General features: G+C 38.3%; 1 protein-coding gene across 2 annotated transcripts in view; it reads left to right on the forward strand.

The window, feature by feature from the left end:
* GNA12 (G protein subunit alpha 12) overlaps positions 1-20,100 on the forward strand; it is a 44,411-nt gene that overhangs the window by 16,630 nt on the left and 7,681 nt on the right. Inside the window, exon 3 of one of the 2 annotated variants that reach the window (XM_050905722.1) lies at positions 19,412-19,462. The exons of the other annotated variant lie outside the window; for it this stretch is intronic. Within the exon in view, the coding sequence (XP_050761679.1) occupies positions 19,412-19,462 (51 nt within the window). The remainder of the gene's footprint in view (positions 1-19,411; positions 19,463-20,100) is intronic. 2 annotated transcript variants of the gene reach the window in all.

The following is a 20,100-nucleotide window of genomic DNA, read 5'->3' on the forward strand; positions in this document are numbered from 1 at the left end:
TTTTTTCACCATCTTTCTTAAAGCAGACTAACCAATTTCACTTTCTTTTCACAAACATCAGCCTCTCACTCTTCCCCTGCCCCAGCCTGTCCCCACCGACCCAAGTTCCTCTGTTCCTTGTATGCAAGCCAAGTAGTTTGGGGACAAAAGCTTCATTGTATGTTTGGTTACATTGTCACGTCTCTGTCCTCGTTTTTTAACTATTAGAATAGGAATTCCTTTATAGTCAGTATGTGATTCTTCTCTCTTCTCCCTTGCCCTCATTATCCTACCCCATTTTCTGTCTGTATGTTAGAAAGGAATACATTTATCATGTGTGTCTCAAAATGTCCTGTAACATTTGTTCTTTTGAGGTTGCCTGTGGTAGTTTGGGCAACTGGGTGTTAATTCTTCTTTGCCAGCAGGTGGAGACAAATTCTATTTTGAATGGCTTCTCAGAGGAAGGACCTTGGGATTTCAATTATGATTTAGCTGAAAGGGTGGAATCTGCTTCAGTTTGAGCCTAATAACGAGTATTTGGGTATATTTGGGAGTTCAGGTGCATGTATCTGCGAGCTTTTTTGCACCCATAAATGATGTTTCCTTTTGTGTCATAAACCATGGAGACTGAGGCCAAGGTAGGAATTGCTTTGGTCAGGTGGTTTCTGTTTTGTTGGTTTTTGGGTTTTCTTCTTCCTCCCAGGTCTCTAGTGGGAGAATGTGAGAAGCCATTCATTTTTGTTTTAATGTGTCCAGAACAAACAAGATCTGAAGCGAGGTTAGGTCCTTTTTTCACTTCTTGCAACTTGGTGTGCTTCATGTGATTGTGGGTAAAGATGGGACAAATAGGGCTTGTCAGGCAAGAAAATGATACTTTTGTCACAGTCAGAACAGATACATATTGTGCGCTAGCACTGTTACAGAGCTTAAGCTAACAATGAGCAGATCTGCAAAGGCCATCATCTGACTTCATCAATTCTTAAAGCAAAACTGTCATTGTTTTATCAGGTTTTTTTAAACATGCACAATGTTTTTTGTTTTTGTTTTTAAATCTCAATCCTAACTACTCTTAGTCAAAGCTGTATCTTTATTTGAATGATTCTTACCGCTTCCCTTCGAAATACCAAATCTTTCTAGCCTGTAATTATGTGTTTCAAGAGCTCCTGAACTTCTCCTGTGGTACAAGTCATATTCTCATCTCTTCAGGATGGATGGGGCTATTTACTCTGAACTCCAAAGCCTACTTGCAGTTAAGGCAACTGTGCTGAGTTATTCACATGCAGCCAGACTAGCTTCTGACTTGTGCTTACAGATACTCGCCCTTCTTAACACAGAAAAGAGCATGGCCATCCAAGGAGGCTGCAAAAGGCATCTGTTTTAATGCAATTACTCTTAATATATAGAATATATTCATGATCCATCACTAAAGTATCAATTTAAATTTGTTATTATTGATGTATTATTATTATTGATGTTCACTCCACTGTTGAAAGAATTTCTAATCTTTTAATAGCTCCTTTTTTTTAAAAAAAAGCAATGTCAGCATTAATGGGAAGTGGTGGTTCCTGAGAGGGAAGTAGAGGGCTTGCAAATATAGACAAAAACTTACTACTGTGTCCATAGCTATTTTTAGATCTGTGCACAGGGAATTGTATGGAACACTTCCAGTAATACTTCAAATACTAAGAGCCTCTGAAGCCTTGGATGTGGGAACACTCTGGAAAATGTTTTAAAGACCCTTTCTTTTATATCGATTCGCCATTCTCTGGGTGTTTTGAGGTGTGGGGGTTTTGGAGATATTTGTAATAGAACACGAGTCACTCCCCTATGAATTAACTATGTGGTGTTTCTCCTCTAAGCAGACACGTGAAATAAATCGAAGTGATTAAATTATGCCTGCCAGAACAGATAGTGTGCTGGAAATGTTACATAGTGAAGAGCCTACTCCTTGTGTTAGTATACCTTTATTGCTGCATTCTCCTTATGTAAGGAGCTGATGGCTTCGAAGCCTCTTAGGCAGCCAGCTGTGTGTTTTGGGCGGTGCGGAGGTGAGGCACTAGTCATTCGCACTAATTCTTGATTCAGAGAGGACAAACTGTTGCTTAAATGTCTTTATTTTGGTACGGAAATACTAGGTATGGCAGTAATGTAAGATGATCAGGAGTTAGGCTATATACCAGCTGCTGTAGCATATGGAGATTATGTGGCAGCATTTGACTGCCTCTAGAAGCCAAGTGAGTTGAAGTTGGGCAGCAGAGTACTGAGTTGACATGAGAAGTAGGTGACTTCTGAAGTGGCATGTTAAGTGAAATCTACAGGAGTGGGCTCTATTTTGTCAGAATTCTTCAGTGCACTTTAATAGAGCTTTCTTGAATCCTTAAGTAAAAAGTTTCCAACTGATCATTTGTCTTTAAGATGTAAGGGCAGAGTAGACTTAGCCTTAAAAGCACGTTTCTAAGCATTTTACTCTTCTTTCAGCATGTATGCCACAGCACGGAAATGCAGGAGTGCTTGCACCTGGTATCGACATAATGCGCTTGCTCATGCACTTCCTCTTGAGGAAATAGTGTCACATCAACTCCACCTTATACAATTGGCCATAACACAAAAATGAGCTCTTCTTTTTGCAAACTGCTGTTTGAATATGAGCTTACACAAGAGACCATGAATGTCACTTATTCTGTAAGGATGATTTTTTTTTTTCCTCAGAGCTGTGAAACTCATATTTCATCAGTGAAATCCATTGGGGCTTGACCAATGCTGGTGAGATGTGCAAAGGAAATAGCCACGCTGTTCAAAGTGCCAGCATGGCAAATCTTGTTACCATTTAACGCACATAATTGGGACTAGGCGGCAACTCTTTGCCAAATTACTTTTGAGCTTTGCTTGGATATTCCTAGTTTGCAGAACTCCTGTGAAACTAAATTATTGCTGGGGAAGTTATGTGGGTTTCTGACCAAAATTTTTTAAAAAACAATGGATTGACAGTAGTGCTACAAACTAGAAACTTATGTTTGCTGTTACTGAGCCTTGATATTTTGTAATTACACAGTGTTAGTGCTGAAAGTCAAGTACATCTGTATCTAAAAATGTTACATGAAATTTTTTTTTTAAAGCTAATTGTGAAGCTGTGGATGGTAAATAGGTCTGTTTGAATTTAGCTATTACACTTAAGGAATGATAGTGCTGTATAACCTAAGACTTCCCTTAAATTTGCCACTTGTTTGTTGTTATAAAAATAACAGTAATAGTCTGTTATTATCTGATTTTGTTATGTTAGAATTCTGAAACAGTGGCTTAATCTGAGATAAGATATCATCTTAACTTAAAAGATCGTTAACTTGCAGACTTTATCTGTGCATCTTGAATAATATCCTGCTCTGGACTCGTATAGCACGGTGAGTTATGGAGATGTTTCTCTTTAGTTAAATATCGAAGCAAGATTTTATGCCAGTATTGTGGCAGTTAAGTGCCAGAGGTCCAGATTTAAATTCTTAGTTTTAGTTCTGTCCTCTAATCCCAAGACCTCAAAAGTTTATGGTCAAGTTATGGAGTTTGACTCATCTTTGTACAGCAAAAGAAGTTAATTGTTTGTTTAAGTGTAATACTGCAAAGCATTGTGGCTGGTCTGTAGTAGGAAGGATTAGCAGTTGGAGTCCCTAGCTTCTAATCCTGTCTCTAAGACCAAATAGGAAAATTTTTTTCGGATCAAAGTCTCAAGTAAGAACTCGAACAAAAGTGGCATTTTGTTAAAGGAGGTGAGAGTGAGTTATAGTTTGGGTTTTATTAAAAATTGAGAGGTAACATAAAGCAAAATGCAGCTGGAAACGTTTGCACAAAATTCTGTGGATATTGGCTAATACTGTATAGTTTGTCAGTTTGCATCTACAGAAGTCAAATGCTCAATTTCCTCTTATATTTGCAGTATTCTAAAAATAAATACTTAAATGAGATATGTTAATGGGCCTGCTGCCACCAGAAGAACTTGAGCAGCACGGTGTTTGGCTGTACCAGCGCTAGGGTGTCTTGACAGTCACTGAAATTCAAATTCAGGACTAAGCTGGAGCATGAGACAGAGTTGAGGATGCCTTCATAACACATTGTCTGTCACCTACACCAAGGAATGCTTCACTTGATAATCTCAGTTTTGCTTTAAGTACCACTGAGCAAGAGGTGAGAAGAACTTGCATGTAAAGTAGGCAGGATGCAAAACCATTTAGAGAATCAAAGGTCGTAAATCTTTTTACACTGCAAATCATTTTGAATTCTAGCAAAATCCACTTGTGCAGTGTCTTTTCTCAATGACAGAAGCCATTCTCTCAAGCAGAAAAATCCATAGAAAGCTGTGTGGTGGGTAAAATGGTTATTAGCTGTCCTTAAATACTTTCTGCTATTGGGGAGAAATTACAACAACCAGAAAGGTCATGAGTTATGACCTTTTCAAAACAGTGCAAATGGAAAAGTGTAAGAGAATAGCAATTTTTTACAGTACCTACCTGAAGTCTCAACCAAGGATTAAAGCCCTCTGTACTAAATGCTCTGTGGGAAAATAAAAGGATTCCTACCATGAATGGCTCCTGGCCTTAGGTTATGATAAAATGCAACAGCTGGATGAAATGTAGCCTGCATGGAATTGGGAGGATAAGTTCAAAAGTAATGAGCAGATCATACATAATAAATAAGTGGATAACAAGAAATTGATATGCCTACCATATGGGAACTGAGACAGACGCTGAATAAAGAGAGCTGTGCTACTGGCTGTTCTAGTACTCTGTATAGGGAATTCCCAGCACTCTACAATTTTTCCTTTTTTTTTATTTAAAGATCAAAAACTTAGGGCAAAATCACCTCTAAAGTCTGTAAAATGTACAGTGCATTAATGCACTTCATTAATGCCCTGCTGTCTGTGGATACTAAAAGGTTGAAATTCAGACTTTGTGTGGTCCTACTTTTTAACTTTTAGATTCTTGGAGGTAGATTAAAAAGCCTTGTATTTTTATGGTACTGTGTAAGGCTGCCTGTAGGAGTTTTTGCTTTTGGCCCTTGGATGCCAATAAATCTTGACTGTATTTTTGGTGTGGTTAAGGTGAATGAGAGAAACAACTTCATAGATACAGCTCCCATGTTGAAAATTCATTACGAGAATTTGCATCTTGCCTAATGATTGCCATTTTTCTGGTTGAAAGATTTCTTTTTACTTATGTATTTTATTAAGAACAAACTTTTTTATCTTTACCTCTTAGTAATTGAGCCCATTAGAGAACTGTCTGGGTGTCCCAAAAGATTTACAGAATAAATACTGTACTCATCCTTTCCTCTCTCTGTATGCGTGTGGTAGTGGTTATAGTTTGATGTCTTACCTTCAGCAATAGCACTGAAACACAAAATCTAATGTTCTTAGACTGGAAAAGTCTTTTTGGCTCACAACTCTTGAGAATAAATGCCACCCGGCTTCTGGAAAGAAGCTTTAATTTTATTATGCATAAAATAATTAGAAAAAATACTCAGTATGTCTGTCTTTGCAGAATTGTTGTTCTAAGCCCTAATTAGTGCTACTCTAAATCTTGCAGGACTGTATTGAATATAAGGATTTGTTCAGAGCAAGTACAGCTGTAATTAATCTTTGCATTCCCATCACGAAATGCTGGCACATGCTGTGAGAAACAAGGAAGGAAACTTTCAGTTCAGGCTGTCTGAGCCAGTACCCAACTGCAGCTAAAAACCACTGGAGTAATCTCTTTATCCCTTTCTAGTGTGCAGGAAAGTTCTGGGCAGAGACAAATCCAACCTAGTGAGCAGCCTTTAGCTTTTGATTATGCTGTTTAATTTCATGTTCAGAAAATTTCTAATGGATCTCAGTAATTCAAGAGACTTCCAAATTGGCAACTAGTATCTCCGTAGAGGTTCCCAGTAATGAGAATGTATTCCAGAAATCTGAGCAAGTTAAGTACATTTAAAGGTGTGCTTTGTATGACTAAGGGAGTCTTAATAAAGAGTTCCTACCGAAATTTGGTGGAAGTGGGAGAGAGCTCATATATTAAGTAACGAGCATATGCATAGGTTAAAACCGTGGTAGCATGAGGACAACTTTTATTCTGGTTGCAACAAAATACCTGCATTATGCAGAGATATATATGTTAATATTTATCTGTTTACACTGAAGTCTAAAAACAATCAAAGAATATTGTTCTAGTGGAAAGGCTCCACTTGTCAGACTGGTTTCAACCCTTCAATCTCAAAGATATAGCTGAAATGGAGACTGTTATATTTGTGTTCCCATGATACGGGTTTTGAAAGTTTTTGGTGTGTTAAAGCTACATGTGCTACTTGAAGATCCAGCAAGGACTGGCTTAGCTGCATAAAAGAAAAGAGAGGGCTCCTGCTACTTGCTGTGTGCTATATTAGCACTTTTCTGACCCTATGGCTGGTTTCAGGAAATTAAGCCAAAAAAAAAAAAGGGGGGGGACTGCAAAAGAAGAGGTGAATGGTTTTGTTAAGCCCATCTCCCTGACATGGCTCGCTCTGTGCTCAGAAGAGCAGTGCTGACAATGCACTTCAGAAAGTTCCAGTTTTACAAGTCAGCCTTTTGCACCTCATTTGTATGTTCTCTGTAGTAATTCAGCTTTCTTTCATATTGGTACCAGACCTTGTCCTTTCCCCTGTCCACTGGGACAGTGAGCAAGGGTGATCTCGGTGTCTTTCAAAATTCTCCAAAATGTTCCCTTGAGGAAAAACAGTAAGAGGTTAAGGCTTGGGTTTTTCAAAGGGGCCACTGCATTTAATAGGATAATGCATAATGAATGCTTTCAAGCTTTCCTGAATATCCTAGTTTATAGTAGGCTATGTAGGATCAAGAACAAGTAATAAGCACAGAAGAACAAATAAGCAAAACATTTAAAACCTAGGTCTGTCTTTATGAGGAAATCTTACTGGCCTATCTTCTGGATTTTTATACTTAAGAGAACAGATATTTGAAGTTGTTCTTAACTTGTCACACTGACAGTGAATTATGTTTAATGAGCCTATGGTCTTTAAAAGACAGGACCTGGCAGAAAGCTGAAAAGGAAAATGCAGGTAGGATAGTTAGGTAGCGATAACTTGCTCAGTTGGCTAGGTTGTATTCTTGCTAGCTATCCAAATCTTGATCCTTTTGCAATGACTTCTTGAAAAGACTGTAATTTTCTTTAACCTACTTTTCTTCTGTTATCTTCCCCTGCTCCTGCTGTCTCCCTGACAAGCCTGCTCTGCCTTAAAACATTGAGTGTTTTACTCAATGTGTTGTGCAAGGATAGAGCTTAACTTGGGCTGTAGTTCTGTGATAGAGTAATCACGGTGAGCAATAGGAAATGGTGGTTTAGGGAGTTCTGCTTTGCACTATGCTCTTGCTTATGTTGGCACAACTCTTTTTTGGAAGCTCTGCTGTAAATTGGGAAGCTCATCTGAGGCAGAGTGCAACCATATGACTGATTGTAAGCGCAGCTGAGGTAGTGACATGCTGTGGCGTTGGTGAAGGAACAAGCAGCTGGCATTGCAAGTGATCACGAGTCACCTTAACCTGGTGCTTGCCAAGGAATGATGGCAGTGTCTTTATCTTGCTGATCCTTCATCCAAGCAATGGTTCCTTTCTTCCATAAATATTTCCTGATGCTAAAATAAGATGCCTGTACCTTGAGGATGCTGTTTAGTTTTTAAAATGTTTGTGTTCCAAGTTGTCAGAGTATCTGAAGTGTTTGCATACTGTTGACTGTCAAGGCTCCGCTTCACAGGTATGAGTGTAGAGGAGGAGGTGGTGAGCAGAGGGAGGGAAGAAACACAGTATTTGACTTCTGAGTTTATGTGAAATGATAGCTGTGCAACAGTGGAGGTTTTCATAGATTAGATGACCTAAGGATGCATCTGAACATGATGCTGTTCCAGAAAATCTCTCGAGGTTTCATACTGCCACAAACCAACCAGCTGATAATTGAACACTAATGGAAGGAGCAGAGCTGTTAAGTTGTCTTCTCAAAGGAGAAGAGTAAGGTTAGCTCAATACTCTGCTTTGCCTTTTCCTGAACCTGCACTACCTGGGAAGGCTTTCTATGACAAAGGCAGAAGGCAGCATGGTCTCCACCTTCTCATTAGTTCGCAGCTATACTTGAAGCGGCTCAGTGGAGTAAACCTGTTTTGCTCTATTATTGACTTAGTATTTGGGGGAGGGGAGGAAAACTTCTTGGAAACATCATGCAAGATTTTCTGTTTGAGAAAGTGGAAAACATGTTGCTCTGAGAAGTAATTTATTGACACCTTTCAAATGTCTCCTCTGTATACAACACAGATTCCTGCAGTTCAGACTGTGGCAGACTTGTGCTTCAGTTGGCTTTACTCCTGAACAAACTGTTGGTGTTTGTCCTTAGAAGGTCTGCTCTCCACCCTGCCCCCAAAGCCTCTTAATTTGACTTGCTTTCCTTGATACTCACTTAATTCTACTTTGGAAAACTCAGTAAAATCTCAAACTGAAAAAATAGTGGTTTATTGATGGAACTCTTTCCCATTTAATTCCATCTCTGAATTCTGCATATTTAAGACTTGGATCCACCTAGTTTCAGTCTGGTCAGAATACGGTACTGAATCAGTAATGATGTTAGATGGGGGCAAGAGAAAAAAACCACCTACTATATCCTCTTTTTCTCTCTTCTTTCTCCCAGTCCAGCACATGCATTCTAGATTGCAAGGAGTTCAGATGGCCATCTGCATGGCTGGACTGTTTCCCCCTCTGCAGTTCAGTAGGATGTGACTGGGGCTTTAATTAGGATTTTTTTATAGGCTAGTCTGCTCAACAACTTGTAGAAGTTTGTTAAACCCACTTCAGTTTCCACTATGGCTTAATTTACATGTGTAGATGCAGCCTTAAGGATGGAAGCTAAGTCACTTATTTCAAATTGCTTATTTCACCTTTAGATTTGTTTTCAGGTGCTTGTAGTGCTTAATTCGTATAAAGCAGATGCATGTGAGGGTGAATAAAGCTTTTCATTTGATACAAGACTTCAACATTACTAGCAGGCTTTTTTCCTCCATGGTAAGTAATTTCTAATAAGCCTGAGCTTCAAGATAGTAGCTTTACAGTGATTGAGGACTGTGTTAAAGGACTTGGCTGTAGATGCACATGAAAATAGGGTGGAGTTGCACATTAATACAGCTGTTGTTCGTGCAGTTACCAACCCCATCTCACCGTGTGAGTTTTTGCTCAGGGATGTTTCATCCTTTAGTGAATAAGTACCTGAACAGCTTTAATTTTCAGCTCAGGTAAATCTATTCCAATTTTGGTTTCCTAAGTGAAAGTAATGATGTGAGTTGTGTGGTAGGATGGGTTGAAGTGAAAAATGCAGGAAAAGCAATCCTGAATGTTTTGAAAGAGAACAAATTCTGAAATGAAATAAAAAGAAGTTTAGCTTACTTGAAATCTTCATACTGAAGTATCAGTAGTGCTAAGGTTTAAGTGCAAATCTGGAAGAACTTCCCCTTCTCCTGATGCCGAAACAACCTTCAGTAGGGGAGAGAATATTTGGAATAATTGATATGTTGTGACTGGAAGTGAATAAATAAAAAGAGTTTTGAGATAATGACTATAAATCAGATCACAGAGAAAACTTGGCTCAATTGTGAGTGGAAACTGAAGTTTATTTCAGATCACCAAAGGTTGTTTGAGGTTCACTATCACTCATCTGCTGGACTCAACATGCAGTGTTATCACTGGCACTGGAGCAGGAGAGATGAGGTTATAGGGAGGGCAGTCGCTTCTTGGGTGAAACCCTCTCTCAGACCCAAAGTACAGCTGTCAACTAATGAAATAAATGTTTTTGGCATATGACATGAGACAACTTGATCACTAGTGATCTAGGAGATTTACAGGTGCACGTAAAGGTCAGACTTCATAGAAGGCAATACCAATCTCAGTGTAAGTGGGTGAACATGAGATGTTGAGTAGCTTCTCAGTGCTGACAGCAAGCTAGTATACATCATGAAATACCACTGACTTGAGAAGTCACTGGGAAAGCAAGCATAGTAACAGCTGGCAGAAATGGTGCACTTCATAGTTCAAAGTTGGTCAGTCTCTTAGAATTAACAAATACCAAGCTATTATTGAAAAAGGAGTTTTTTGTTTCTAGGGCAAATGATTTTTGAAAATCAGACATGGAAACTGGCTTGAGGAATCCCTCAGATGTGTCAGCCTTGTGTTCTCTGTAATTGAGCATGCTGAGTGCTGAGGTAATGGGCACGGTGAAAAACTTCAGAGTAATGTAAGCAAGGTGGAATTTATTTTTTTCTGCACTCTACTGCCTACACCCTTGGTTTTATAGGAATCAAACTGTTAAATAGCACACCTGAGTGCAACTAAGACTTAACTTGCATTTTACCTCAGTCTGATTTCCACCTGAAACTTAGCTTTCAAATACTGAGCAGCTTTCTGAATCTTGCAAAACCATCATTTTAGTCTGTTGCATCTAAAAATGCCTTGGTTGTATAGATACGGACAAAATGAGAAAATCTCTTTTTAAAATAAATTGTGAGGGATAAATGACTTTTTCCAATCCTTACAGTTACCTTAACAGATGTAGACAAATTTCAGCAAAACATGTCTGAGCTGATGTTTCCACAGAAAGTGGAGCATTAGGGCACTCTGCAACAAATGCTTTGGTGTAGAAGTGGAGTAGGAAGCATCATTCTGCGAGATACTCAAGGTTATGCCTGTTGCAAATGCATTCAAGTTGCTTAGCTTTCCAGCTGGCCACCTGCCATGGAAAAGTCCAAGCTCAACATTCTCTCATGGCTGGTGTTAGCTGTTTTTTCAGCCCACAAGATCTAAGATATTTATTTCCCATCCCTTGATCTGATAAGATTTGAAAGGGAAACTCACTGGTAAGCTTGTGATTTAGTCTTGATCAGATAGTCAGCACTGCTGACTAGATTAATTCATAAGGTAATGTTTTTTTGTCAATGTCTATTATAGTTCTGCAGATGTCTTCTGTAAACAAAGCAAGTTTTAGGTTTGCATACTGAGCTGCTGAAAACAAAGCATGTGACTAGGGTCACATAATAATGTGATTGTGCATCGTTGCTGGTGATTTGTAAAAACATCCAGTTGCTTCTAAATTCTGATGTGTTAGTTGGAAATGCCCATTTTTGCATGGCAGCTGCCCACTGAGAATAAATGGGATAATTTGCTAGCGATTGGCCAGAACCTTAGATCCATCCTTCTGTTTACAGCTCGGGACTTTCTTTTAACTGTGGCAAGATTGCTGCTTTCAGTTGCCTTCTCTTGTGCGTTTTAGCCGACTGTGCTTGGAATGAGAAGTTGAGCTGGCGTGCGTTAGTTCAACTTCACGGAGAACCTCTGGTGTTTGAGATGAAAGGGTTCTGGCAGCAATTTTAGACAATGTATTCGCTTAGACAGTTGGCAGGGAAACAGGAAAGAATCCTTTCATGGGATGCTTATGACTAGGTCTGTCGTCCAGTCGTGCCAGGATGAGTGTGTGAGAGCTGGGCACACTGCTGATGTTGGATACAGTAATCAGGTTTTTTTGTCGTTGTTTAAACATAACCGTGATTCTTCCACGTGAATTGGGTATATATCCCCTTGCATCTACTCCTTGAATCTTGCTAGCTGCTAGGAGCGAAGGCTAGGAAATGCTAAATCACTGTAGCTAATGTGCAAGTCTGTCTGGTTAAGGATTTTTCTAGAATTTAAAAAAATCCCGTAATTTAACCCTTTTGTATTGCACTGTGCATCTTTGTTTTGTTTGTGGCCAATACTGTTTTCTCTGCTGTTTGCACCTGCTTTTCTTCCAGTCATTGCAAATCTTTGAAGCAGGAATAGCAGTGATGAAGAGACAGTAAGTAGGAGTAAAACCAAAATGATAGGGATTTTTGTTAATGTTTCCTGAAGCTTATAGTGTAGGATGAGCCTGCCTTAGCCTATCAACAGAAAATTCCTTTCCTCCTTGAGGCTCTGTTGCTAGTGTGCATATTTGAGACAAATGGACAGAATTGTTAACATAGTATCAAGAGTAATTTATCTCATCTACATCCTGTTGATGTAGAAACACCTAGAATTTCAGGGGAAAATGTAACTTATTTTTTTTCCTTGCAGCACTTTCAGAAAGAGTTGCTGTATTTAATTGCTGGGAAAAGCTAACACATGTAGGAGTTGCCTTTCACCACAAGAACTGTGCTCCTCTTAGGAGTGTTTCTTAGCTGTAAGGCTAGAATTTCACTCGGTCATAGGGATCCGCAAATCTTATCACTGATGTGGGAGCCCAGATTAGCCTAGACTTTTTGGGAAAAATTAAGTAAATATTTATCACCTTTCTTTTTATCCATGTGCTGTAAAGCATACAGTTTGGCCAGTGTGTCATGTAGGATGAGTTTATAGAAAGTCATCCTGATGTGGACAAAGAGATTTTTGCATTGCCTGTTTGTACTGAGCTGACAAATAATGAATTTTTAAAATATTTTCAAACTTTAACATCTTATACCTACACTGTACAACTAGGCAGTAGAAAAAAGAGGTAGTTTTTAGAAGAAGCTTGGAACCAAACAGTACTTTTTTAGAGTTGGTATGTTAGTAGGGTACAGATAGCAGCAACTTGGATAAGCACTGGAGTTGCTGGATGGGAGCCAGTAGCTCAGTCTGTTGTTAAGGAGGAAGTTAAATAACACTAGAGAGATTTGATAGTTAGAATTCTGTATGGCTTAAATACAGAGAAGTGGTTAGTCTCTGCCTTGGAACGGGTAATTGAATGAAAAATTAATGTTTGTCTTGTGTCAATAAATTTCAGTGCCCAGACAGGATGTAGAATATCTGTAGAACAGAATTGCGGCATAGAATGGGCATCAGCATTTCAGGGCAACTTAGGTTACTTCAGCATCCTTCTGAGTGAATTCTTAACAAGCACAGACTTGCTTATCTCCTTGGAAAATAATACTTAATTCATCAGCTGTCACAGAGAAGAGAACACAGTTTTGGCTGTAGTAAATCCATGCCTTGTTACCAGTGAGGCTGAATAGAAGTGCGGATTTAGAAGGAATCTGTTGGAAGAGCCTGCAGGTTTGGGGAGGGGGAGTGGTTTGTTTATAGTTGCCCCTCATGAGAATTTTAACCCTGGGTCTTTGGGATTTGTAAAGGACTACTACTTCCCTTGGACAAAACCAGGGCGCGGAACCTGGAGCCGTGTCTGTGTACTCACTTCCAAAGGATATAGGTATTATGGTGGCAGGATGTTAACCGGCTTGTTGTGTCCAGTAGGTCTCACTAAGAAAAGTATTTCCTGTGTGTCTCTTTGCTGGTGACGTTTTGGGTTCTAATCTCGGTACCCAGAAACTTAGCTGATCTAAGGTCTCCAACATTTTCAAATGCTAGTCTCCTGGTTATTTTATCCTACTTCTGTGTTCATAACCTTGCTCTTCCCTTGGGCCTCTGCTTTGGATATCTTGCTTTTATAAGACATCTGAAATTGTGACATTCAAACCCCTTACAATCAACAGGTGATCGACATCCCAGGAAACTTGGAAAAAATGAGGTCTCGGTATTTGTCTGAAAAACAAATATTTCACTTGCAAGTTAGCATTGAAAGTTAGCATTAGCATTGCATTCTGTCAGTATGTACCTCTGGCAGTCCTAATGGAATAGTACCTTATATAAAGGCCAACTGTGGATGAAACTGTGTCAATGCTTTAAGTCCATCCCATTCGTGTATTTGAGATCTCAGAGGTTAAAGGCTTGGAGATTCCCAAACTTCTTTCTGGGGTCTCCTGGATTTCCTCTGTGTTTCTCAGCTCTGCTGCTGAATGTTTTACAACTCCTGAATGGAGGGTCGCGTACAAACACCATTGTTGTTTTATTCAGATCACTGTTGCTTCCACCTTGCAGATTCAGCTGCAGTTTGTGGTAGTTACTTACAGTATCTGTTTTTCTGTGTCTTTTGCTGTATTTGTGGGAATCTTGCTAGATCTATATTGTATGCTTCCTTGAAGTATAACATTTCCTTCCTGTGTGGTTTAATTTGTCATCTGAAACAACCTAAGACTGGCAGGTCTACCTTAAATTGTGCACTCTAAATTTAGCAGCTAGATACAGAATGATCAGGAACGGCTAAATTAATATTATGTCAAAAAGGCCTTGGGACAAGGAAAGGAAAAAAGCCAATTTGGAACAGAGGGTCCCCTTTCAAGTCTTTTAGTTCAGAGCAGAATTCAGAGGAGCTGCTTTTTCAGAAGGAAAAGTTTGAAATGAGCCTGTATTTTAGGGAACTGGACAATAGGATGTTTCACTGTCATTTATGATCTGACCAACTGTCACTGTGAATAACTGGCTGAGGGTTAAAGTGACAAGTTGATAAATTCTAGCCTTGCAGAACATTTCTTATTACTGAGTTTCTATGGGTATTTTAAAGCAATCTACATATGATCTGTTGTGCATTTATTTTCATGAAATGAATACTGCTTGGGAACTCTGCCCAAGTGTTTTCTGCTTGCTTTTTGCAATGAGGCTGTCAATGGCAAAGGAAGTGATGCCAGATGAGTTATAATATTTCTGTGGGGAGATTTCTTATGTGCTATGAGCCTAGCCTGAAGGGACAGAGATGCTAAATTCAATTAGTTATTTTCATGGTGACTTATTTGGAGCTAATGTTAAGATGACATTCATATAGCACAGAATATACAGAATAAAAACTTCTAAATTTTGTGGCTTTTGCCCCTTGAGAATGCTGTGTTGAAAATAATCTAGCATATAAAAGAGGAGTTTTCTAGCACTATTTCAGGAAGCAAGAGTATATGTTTACATTTTACCTTTCCTCCCTTTCTCTTCCACCAGTCAGTTTTTAAGCAAATTGTACTATTATCTCTGGCTTCACCAAACTTTATACTGCAGATAGGGCAGTTTAAAAAAATAATAATTTTTAAAAAAATAATCCAATAGCAATGCTGCATTGTGGAACTTGTGGGCTCATTTTAGGCCTTCTGTTCGTGTTTCTTGATTCCCCCAGTTCCCAGATGTGCAGTGACTCATCCTACTGAACAATGGGAACAGCATCTCTTAATCGTTCACTTGGTCCCAGTTGGCAAAACTGTTACTCAGAGGATATGTATTGCAGAGGGAGAAGAGATTAGCAGTGAGAGAATGAATCGTCCAAGCGTTTGTGGTAACTCTTGTATGGTGAGCAAGAAGTTAAGGAAGACTAATGGCCTGTACTATGCTCTGGTGTACTAAAAAGGAGTATCTGAATTATGTAAAATTCATGACTCAGAGGTCACTCTTCCCTCCCCCACCACTGTCCCGGAAAACACAAGGCATGGATGGAAAACAGCATTTTGACATCTTGATTCATTATCAAGGAGGATGAAAAAAGAAAAAAAAAAAAAAATAGCTGGCTGGTTTGTATCAACAGCAAAATAGATGATGGTCATCTCAGGCTTTGTTGATACAACTTTCAAATGTGAAATATAGTAATAGACTATTAGTCTAGTTAAAAATAAATAAAAAAAAAGAAATGTCAGTACAGACATGCTTCACTGACATACTTTGCTGTGACTGTGACAGAATGGTGCTTCATATGCAAGTACCGTGCTGGTTGAAATGAAATAATGTCTTTCAGATTTTAAGAATATTATTCATGAACATTGTTAGAATTTTTTTCAAAGGAAATAGTGTACTAACAGGGAAATACAAGAAGATTTGAGTCTCTTTAAATCTGAAAAGACAAGCTCAACAATCTTCTATGAATGTAGTTCATCTGAGGAAGTTTCTTCAGCTGCCACAGTTTTTCTTGACACACCAGCCTGTAAAAGATTGACACATCTGACCTGGACCTTTTTTTTTGTTTTTTTAAGTGAACACACCATGATGTGATTATGTTTAGGTATTTAAATATAGTATAAATAACTTTGACTTTCATTTCTATTTTGCTGCTTGCAAGCATAGTTCAAAATAGATTGCAATGTTCAAAAAACTACTTAATTTTTTTCACTAGAACCATTAAAATAGTGCGATTGAAGTTGTCAGTCTGCATAAAGATATTTTTAGTATCTGATGAATCAAATGCCAATATTTGCTGCCACTTCTATGGGAAGTCATGCTGGTGAACCAGAAATAACTGGCTAAGATCTGGAAAAGGAGAGCATTTGAAGTGCTAAGCCAGCTTTTGCATGTAGTTGAATGGCTAGATGACTTTGGAGAAACACTAAGAATTTGTGCTGAAAAAGCCAAACCAGCTTGTTTATGGTCAGTGTCTTCAAGAGAAAAAAATAGCTCAACATGAGAGGGGCAGCTGATACTACTTTATTTTGATAATAATTTGCCTCGAATGGAAAACCTACCTTGATGAACAATTCATAAACTCTTTTTGTATGTGTGTGTTTTTATATGCATATATACACACACGTGTATGTTTGTTTGTATGTGTGTATAATACCCAAAGCATGAGATAGCTTTGCATAAATAATAATTTATCGATGGAATTCAAAATTGCATTCAAGTGCAGCTTGATATAAAGCTAAATAAATTTGACTTCTAGATCTAATTAATATTGCTATCTATTTTCCCTGAATGACAAGGAAGAAATTAAAAGATAAAGGAATGTTCAGTTAATACAATTGTTCTGATTAAAAATACTAATACAAAACAGTCCTAACACTTGGAGTTTCCATATTTTCCTCATTTAAATACATTACAAGTTATTCATCAAGTCAGTTGGTGCCGTCTGCAGTGGTTCTGTGCTGCCTGCTCGATGAACTGAGGTACCCCATGCGCTTCCCAGAAGCAACCAAGTTTTCTGTGAATCAGACTAAGATGTAGAGCAAGATTACTCGAGAAGTCTTTGGAGCAGGAACTGAATCCACACTTCCATAGGCTGTAACACAGGACTTAATCAGGGAATCATCTTTAAAGTGGGGGGTTTTGAGTGTGTCGTGTGGGTTTGAGTTTTGGGGGGGTGTTTTTGGGGGGCATGGTCTCCCTTCAGGTTTGTGTGCTTTAACGTTTTGAGCTTTTCTTATCTTCAAACCCTCTGGAGCTTGTTGGGGATTTGTTGTCTTGACTGGAAACAGATATTTTGACTTAAGTACTGGATGTCTTTGAATTCTGTGCTAGAAGAGAATATTCAGACATCTTTAGATTTGTCAGACCATGCATATGGTGTTCACACCTATTCCAGCAACCTGACTTGGTTACCCAGCTATCCAAGTGTTTTGCAACTACTGCTTAAAATTTCCCAGAATGTATTATTTAGCTTAATTGCAATGTTATGAAGAACTGTATAAGAAACTAGAGAAGTCTGTTTTCCTAAATCACTGCAGAAATGAACATGTATTTTATTCATTAATCAGATTATTTTCTTACCTTCTTATAAATGTGCAAAATGTTAAACTGATTGATGCATGGGGCAGGAAATAAGGGAGGCAGAAGCTGTAAATCAGGTAAACTTGCTTGTGTGTCCCAGCAGTTTACGTGCATACAGCTGTTTCCTGCTCTCAGCGTGGGAGGGTGTATGGACAAGGCAAGGACTCTTAAAGCAACTGGGTAGAAAATAGGAACAAGCTGTATCAGAGATGCCCCGTTTGCAGTCTTGTTGCACACCTAAAGGCATTGTGTAGGACAAAGCACAATAGGTAGAGAAGGGGGTTTTTGTAGCTTTAGTGACCTTTTCTTTTTGGGCTCTCCTATCTTCTGAATATGACTAATGCTGTACAGGAAGACCTTTTCTCTTATTCATGTGGTCTGTGATATCTCTTCTGATCCAACAGAGTGCCAAAAAATACAGGAAATTACTTTCACCTTATGAAAATTCATGATTGTAAGGAAGCTCTTAGAGCAATTGTTCTTTGGAAACTTCCCCCCTCAAAGTAACTTTTTCTGCTGGCTATCCACTGTAAATCTTTTGCAATACATAGTAGTTTTTTGCAAATATGTGTGTGTTCTCTCCTTTATGAAAAGACACTTCCATTTTTAAATGTTAGGAAATAATAAGCTACAGCTCCTTTTTGTCTATACCTTATGCTGAAAGTATGTACTTGTACAGTACACTCAATCCTCTGATTTCCAGTCTGATTCTTCAAAATGAACTGTTGTGTTGGCATCTGTTTGCAGTTGTACGGGAAGGGAATAATTCTATTCTGCTGTCTCAAGCCTATGGTATAGAGGAGAATGTATGGTTTAAGAATTTATATTGCTGTTGGAATCTGAGATGGTATTTTGAGAATGTTCTCATTCTGAATTAGTGACTTGGTGAGGGCACCTACTCTCAGTTTGGTCATTCCTAACATGGCCCCGATCTGTGATATATGTAATGTGTTTTGCTGCCTAAAATTATTAAAAGGCAGCAGGATTTTCCATTTTATCGTTCTTATGACATGGCTACAACTGTGAGACACATGTCCTAAACAATGAAGAATACTTTCTTACTGAACAAATCATCTTCATCTGAAGAAATGAAAGGGAAGTGTTTAAAGGAGAATGGGCTTCTGCCAAAGATAGTTTCACTCCAGAAGTAAAGTCTGCATCTATATGGAAACAATTTTATTACTTCTAAAAAGTATGTACAGGGCTTCTTGTATCCACTAATGCGAAGTGGCACTTGATTTGAGTGTGATACATGGGCAAGGTTGTTTAAAAAAAAAAAAAAAAGGCAACCACAAAAAACCCACAAAAAACCTCTTACGCATTTTCACACAAGAATAAATTTTCTTTGTAAACATTGCCTATATTCTTCTCAATATAACTGCTAAAGGATTTTGTACAAGATGAGCAAATCCATTATTAAAACTCTTGAGCCTAAAACGGAAACTATCTGTAGAAGAGAAAGTCCTTCAGAATGTCCCTTTTTTTTTTTGACAAGCAAGTCTAGCTTAAATTATCACAAATTGTGGGTGACTTAAATCTTTCACTTTCCTAAAGATATGCCAACCAGTCTAGGATATGCTTTTGTTCACTGTTATGAATTTTAAACAAAATACATTGGTTTCTTATAAACATGTGTCAATTAACTGCATTCATCATACAAGGAGAAAGAACTAATTCTTTAAGCCAAAGGACTGACTTTAATAACACTTCCTTTTTGTTGTGAAGACTTACTAGATAGATTTGAGCATTTATTCAGATCTCTACTCAACTTTGATTTTTTTCAAGAACTAACAGAGAATTGCTTTTAGAAGAAATACTACCTTACCTACAGGTCAGTAGTATATTATGGCAGCTCCACTTCATTATCAGTAGTTTATGTGAATTAAGCTATGTAGTACTTCTATTGTTCCAGCTCCTGAAGGATGTTGTCCAGGCTTCCACTTGTGATATTGCTCTGTTAGACCTCAGTGCGTGTTGGAAAGTGAAAAGCTACAGTTCAGTTGGATTTGCTATCCTAGAAACAAGCTTAGTTCCCATCTCTTTCCTTTTCCACAGGGTGAATCAGTGAAATACTTCCTGGATAACCTGGATCGGATCGGTCAGCTGGTAAGACATACTTTCTCTTTCTGAACCAAAAGAGCTCAAAGAGATAATGGAAGCCTGGGTCTGCTATGATTAATGCTTTTTGGTTTGTTGTTTGGTTTTTTTAATAATAATGCATTAAATAACTTCAATGTTTTTTCTCTAGAAATAGTAAACTCCAACCTTATGAAAATGAAGCTTACTATTTGCTTAATCTTTTTTTGACGAACAACAAATATTGTTTATGGAAGTTGTATTTATGCATGTATTTTCTTCTATTGGTCCTTCAATGCAGTCTCTAGATCTCATTCACTTTTCGTGATGATCTGATGGCTGGTGCTAATTAAGATAGCAGAATGAAACCTTACCAAATAAAAAAAAATTACTAACACTTGTAGGATTCAAAATCTGTAATGAAAACTTCTTCAGTCAGGAGACTTGGAGGAGAAAGAAGGGAGATGATTTTCCTAAGTAGTAACAGTGATAAGCTTCTGAAGAACAAATCTCTCTACAGCGGTGCGCTGGGCTACAACCTGCGGTAGAACATATTGCTGTACTCGCTGGTCATGGAATGTGAACCTGGAAGAAGCATTTCCACTAAAGCTTGCAAGATGTCCTTTGTAAAGAGTAATGAACTGTGAAAAATTTGATTTAAAAAAAAA

The sequence above is a fragment of the Gymnogyps californianus genome, chromosome 15, assembly GCF_018139145.2.
Source record: "Gymnogyps californianus isolate 813 chromosome 15, ASM1813914v2, whole genome shotgun sequence".
Classification (NCBI taxonomy): domain Eukaryota; kingdom Metazoa; phylum Chordata; class Aves; order Accipitriformes; family Cathartidae; genus Gymnogyps; species Gymnogyps californianus.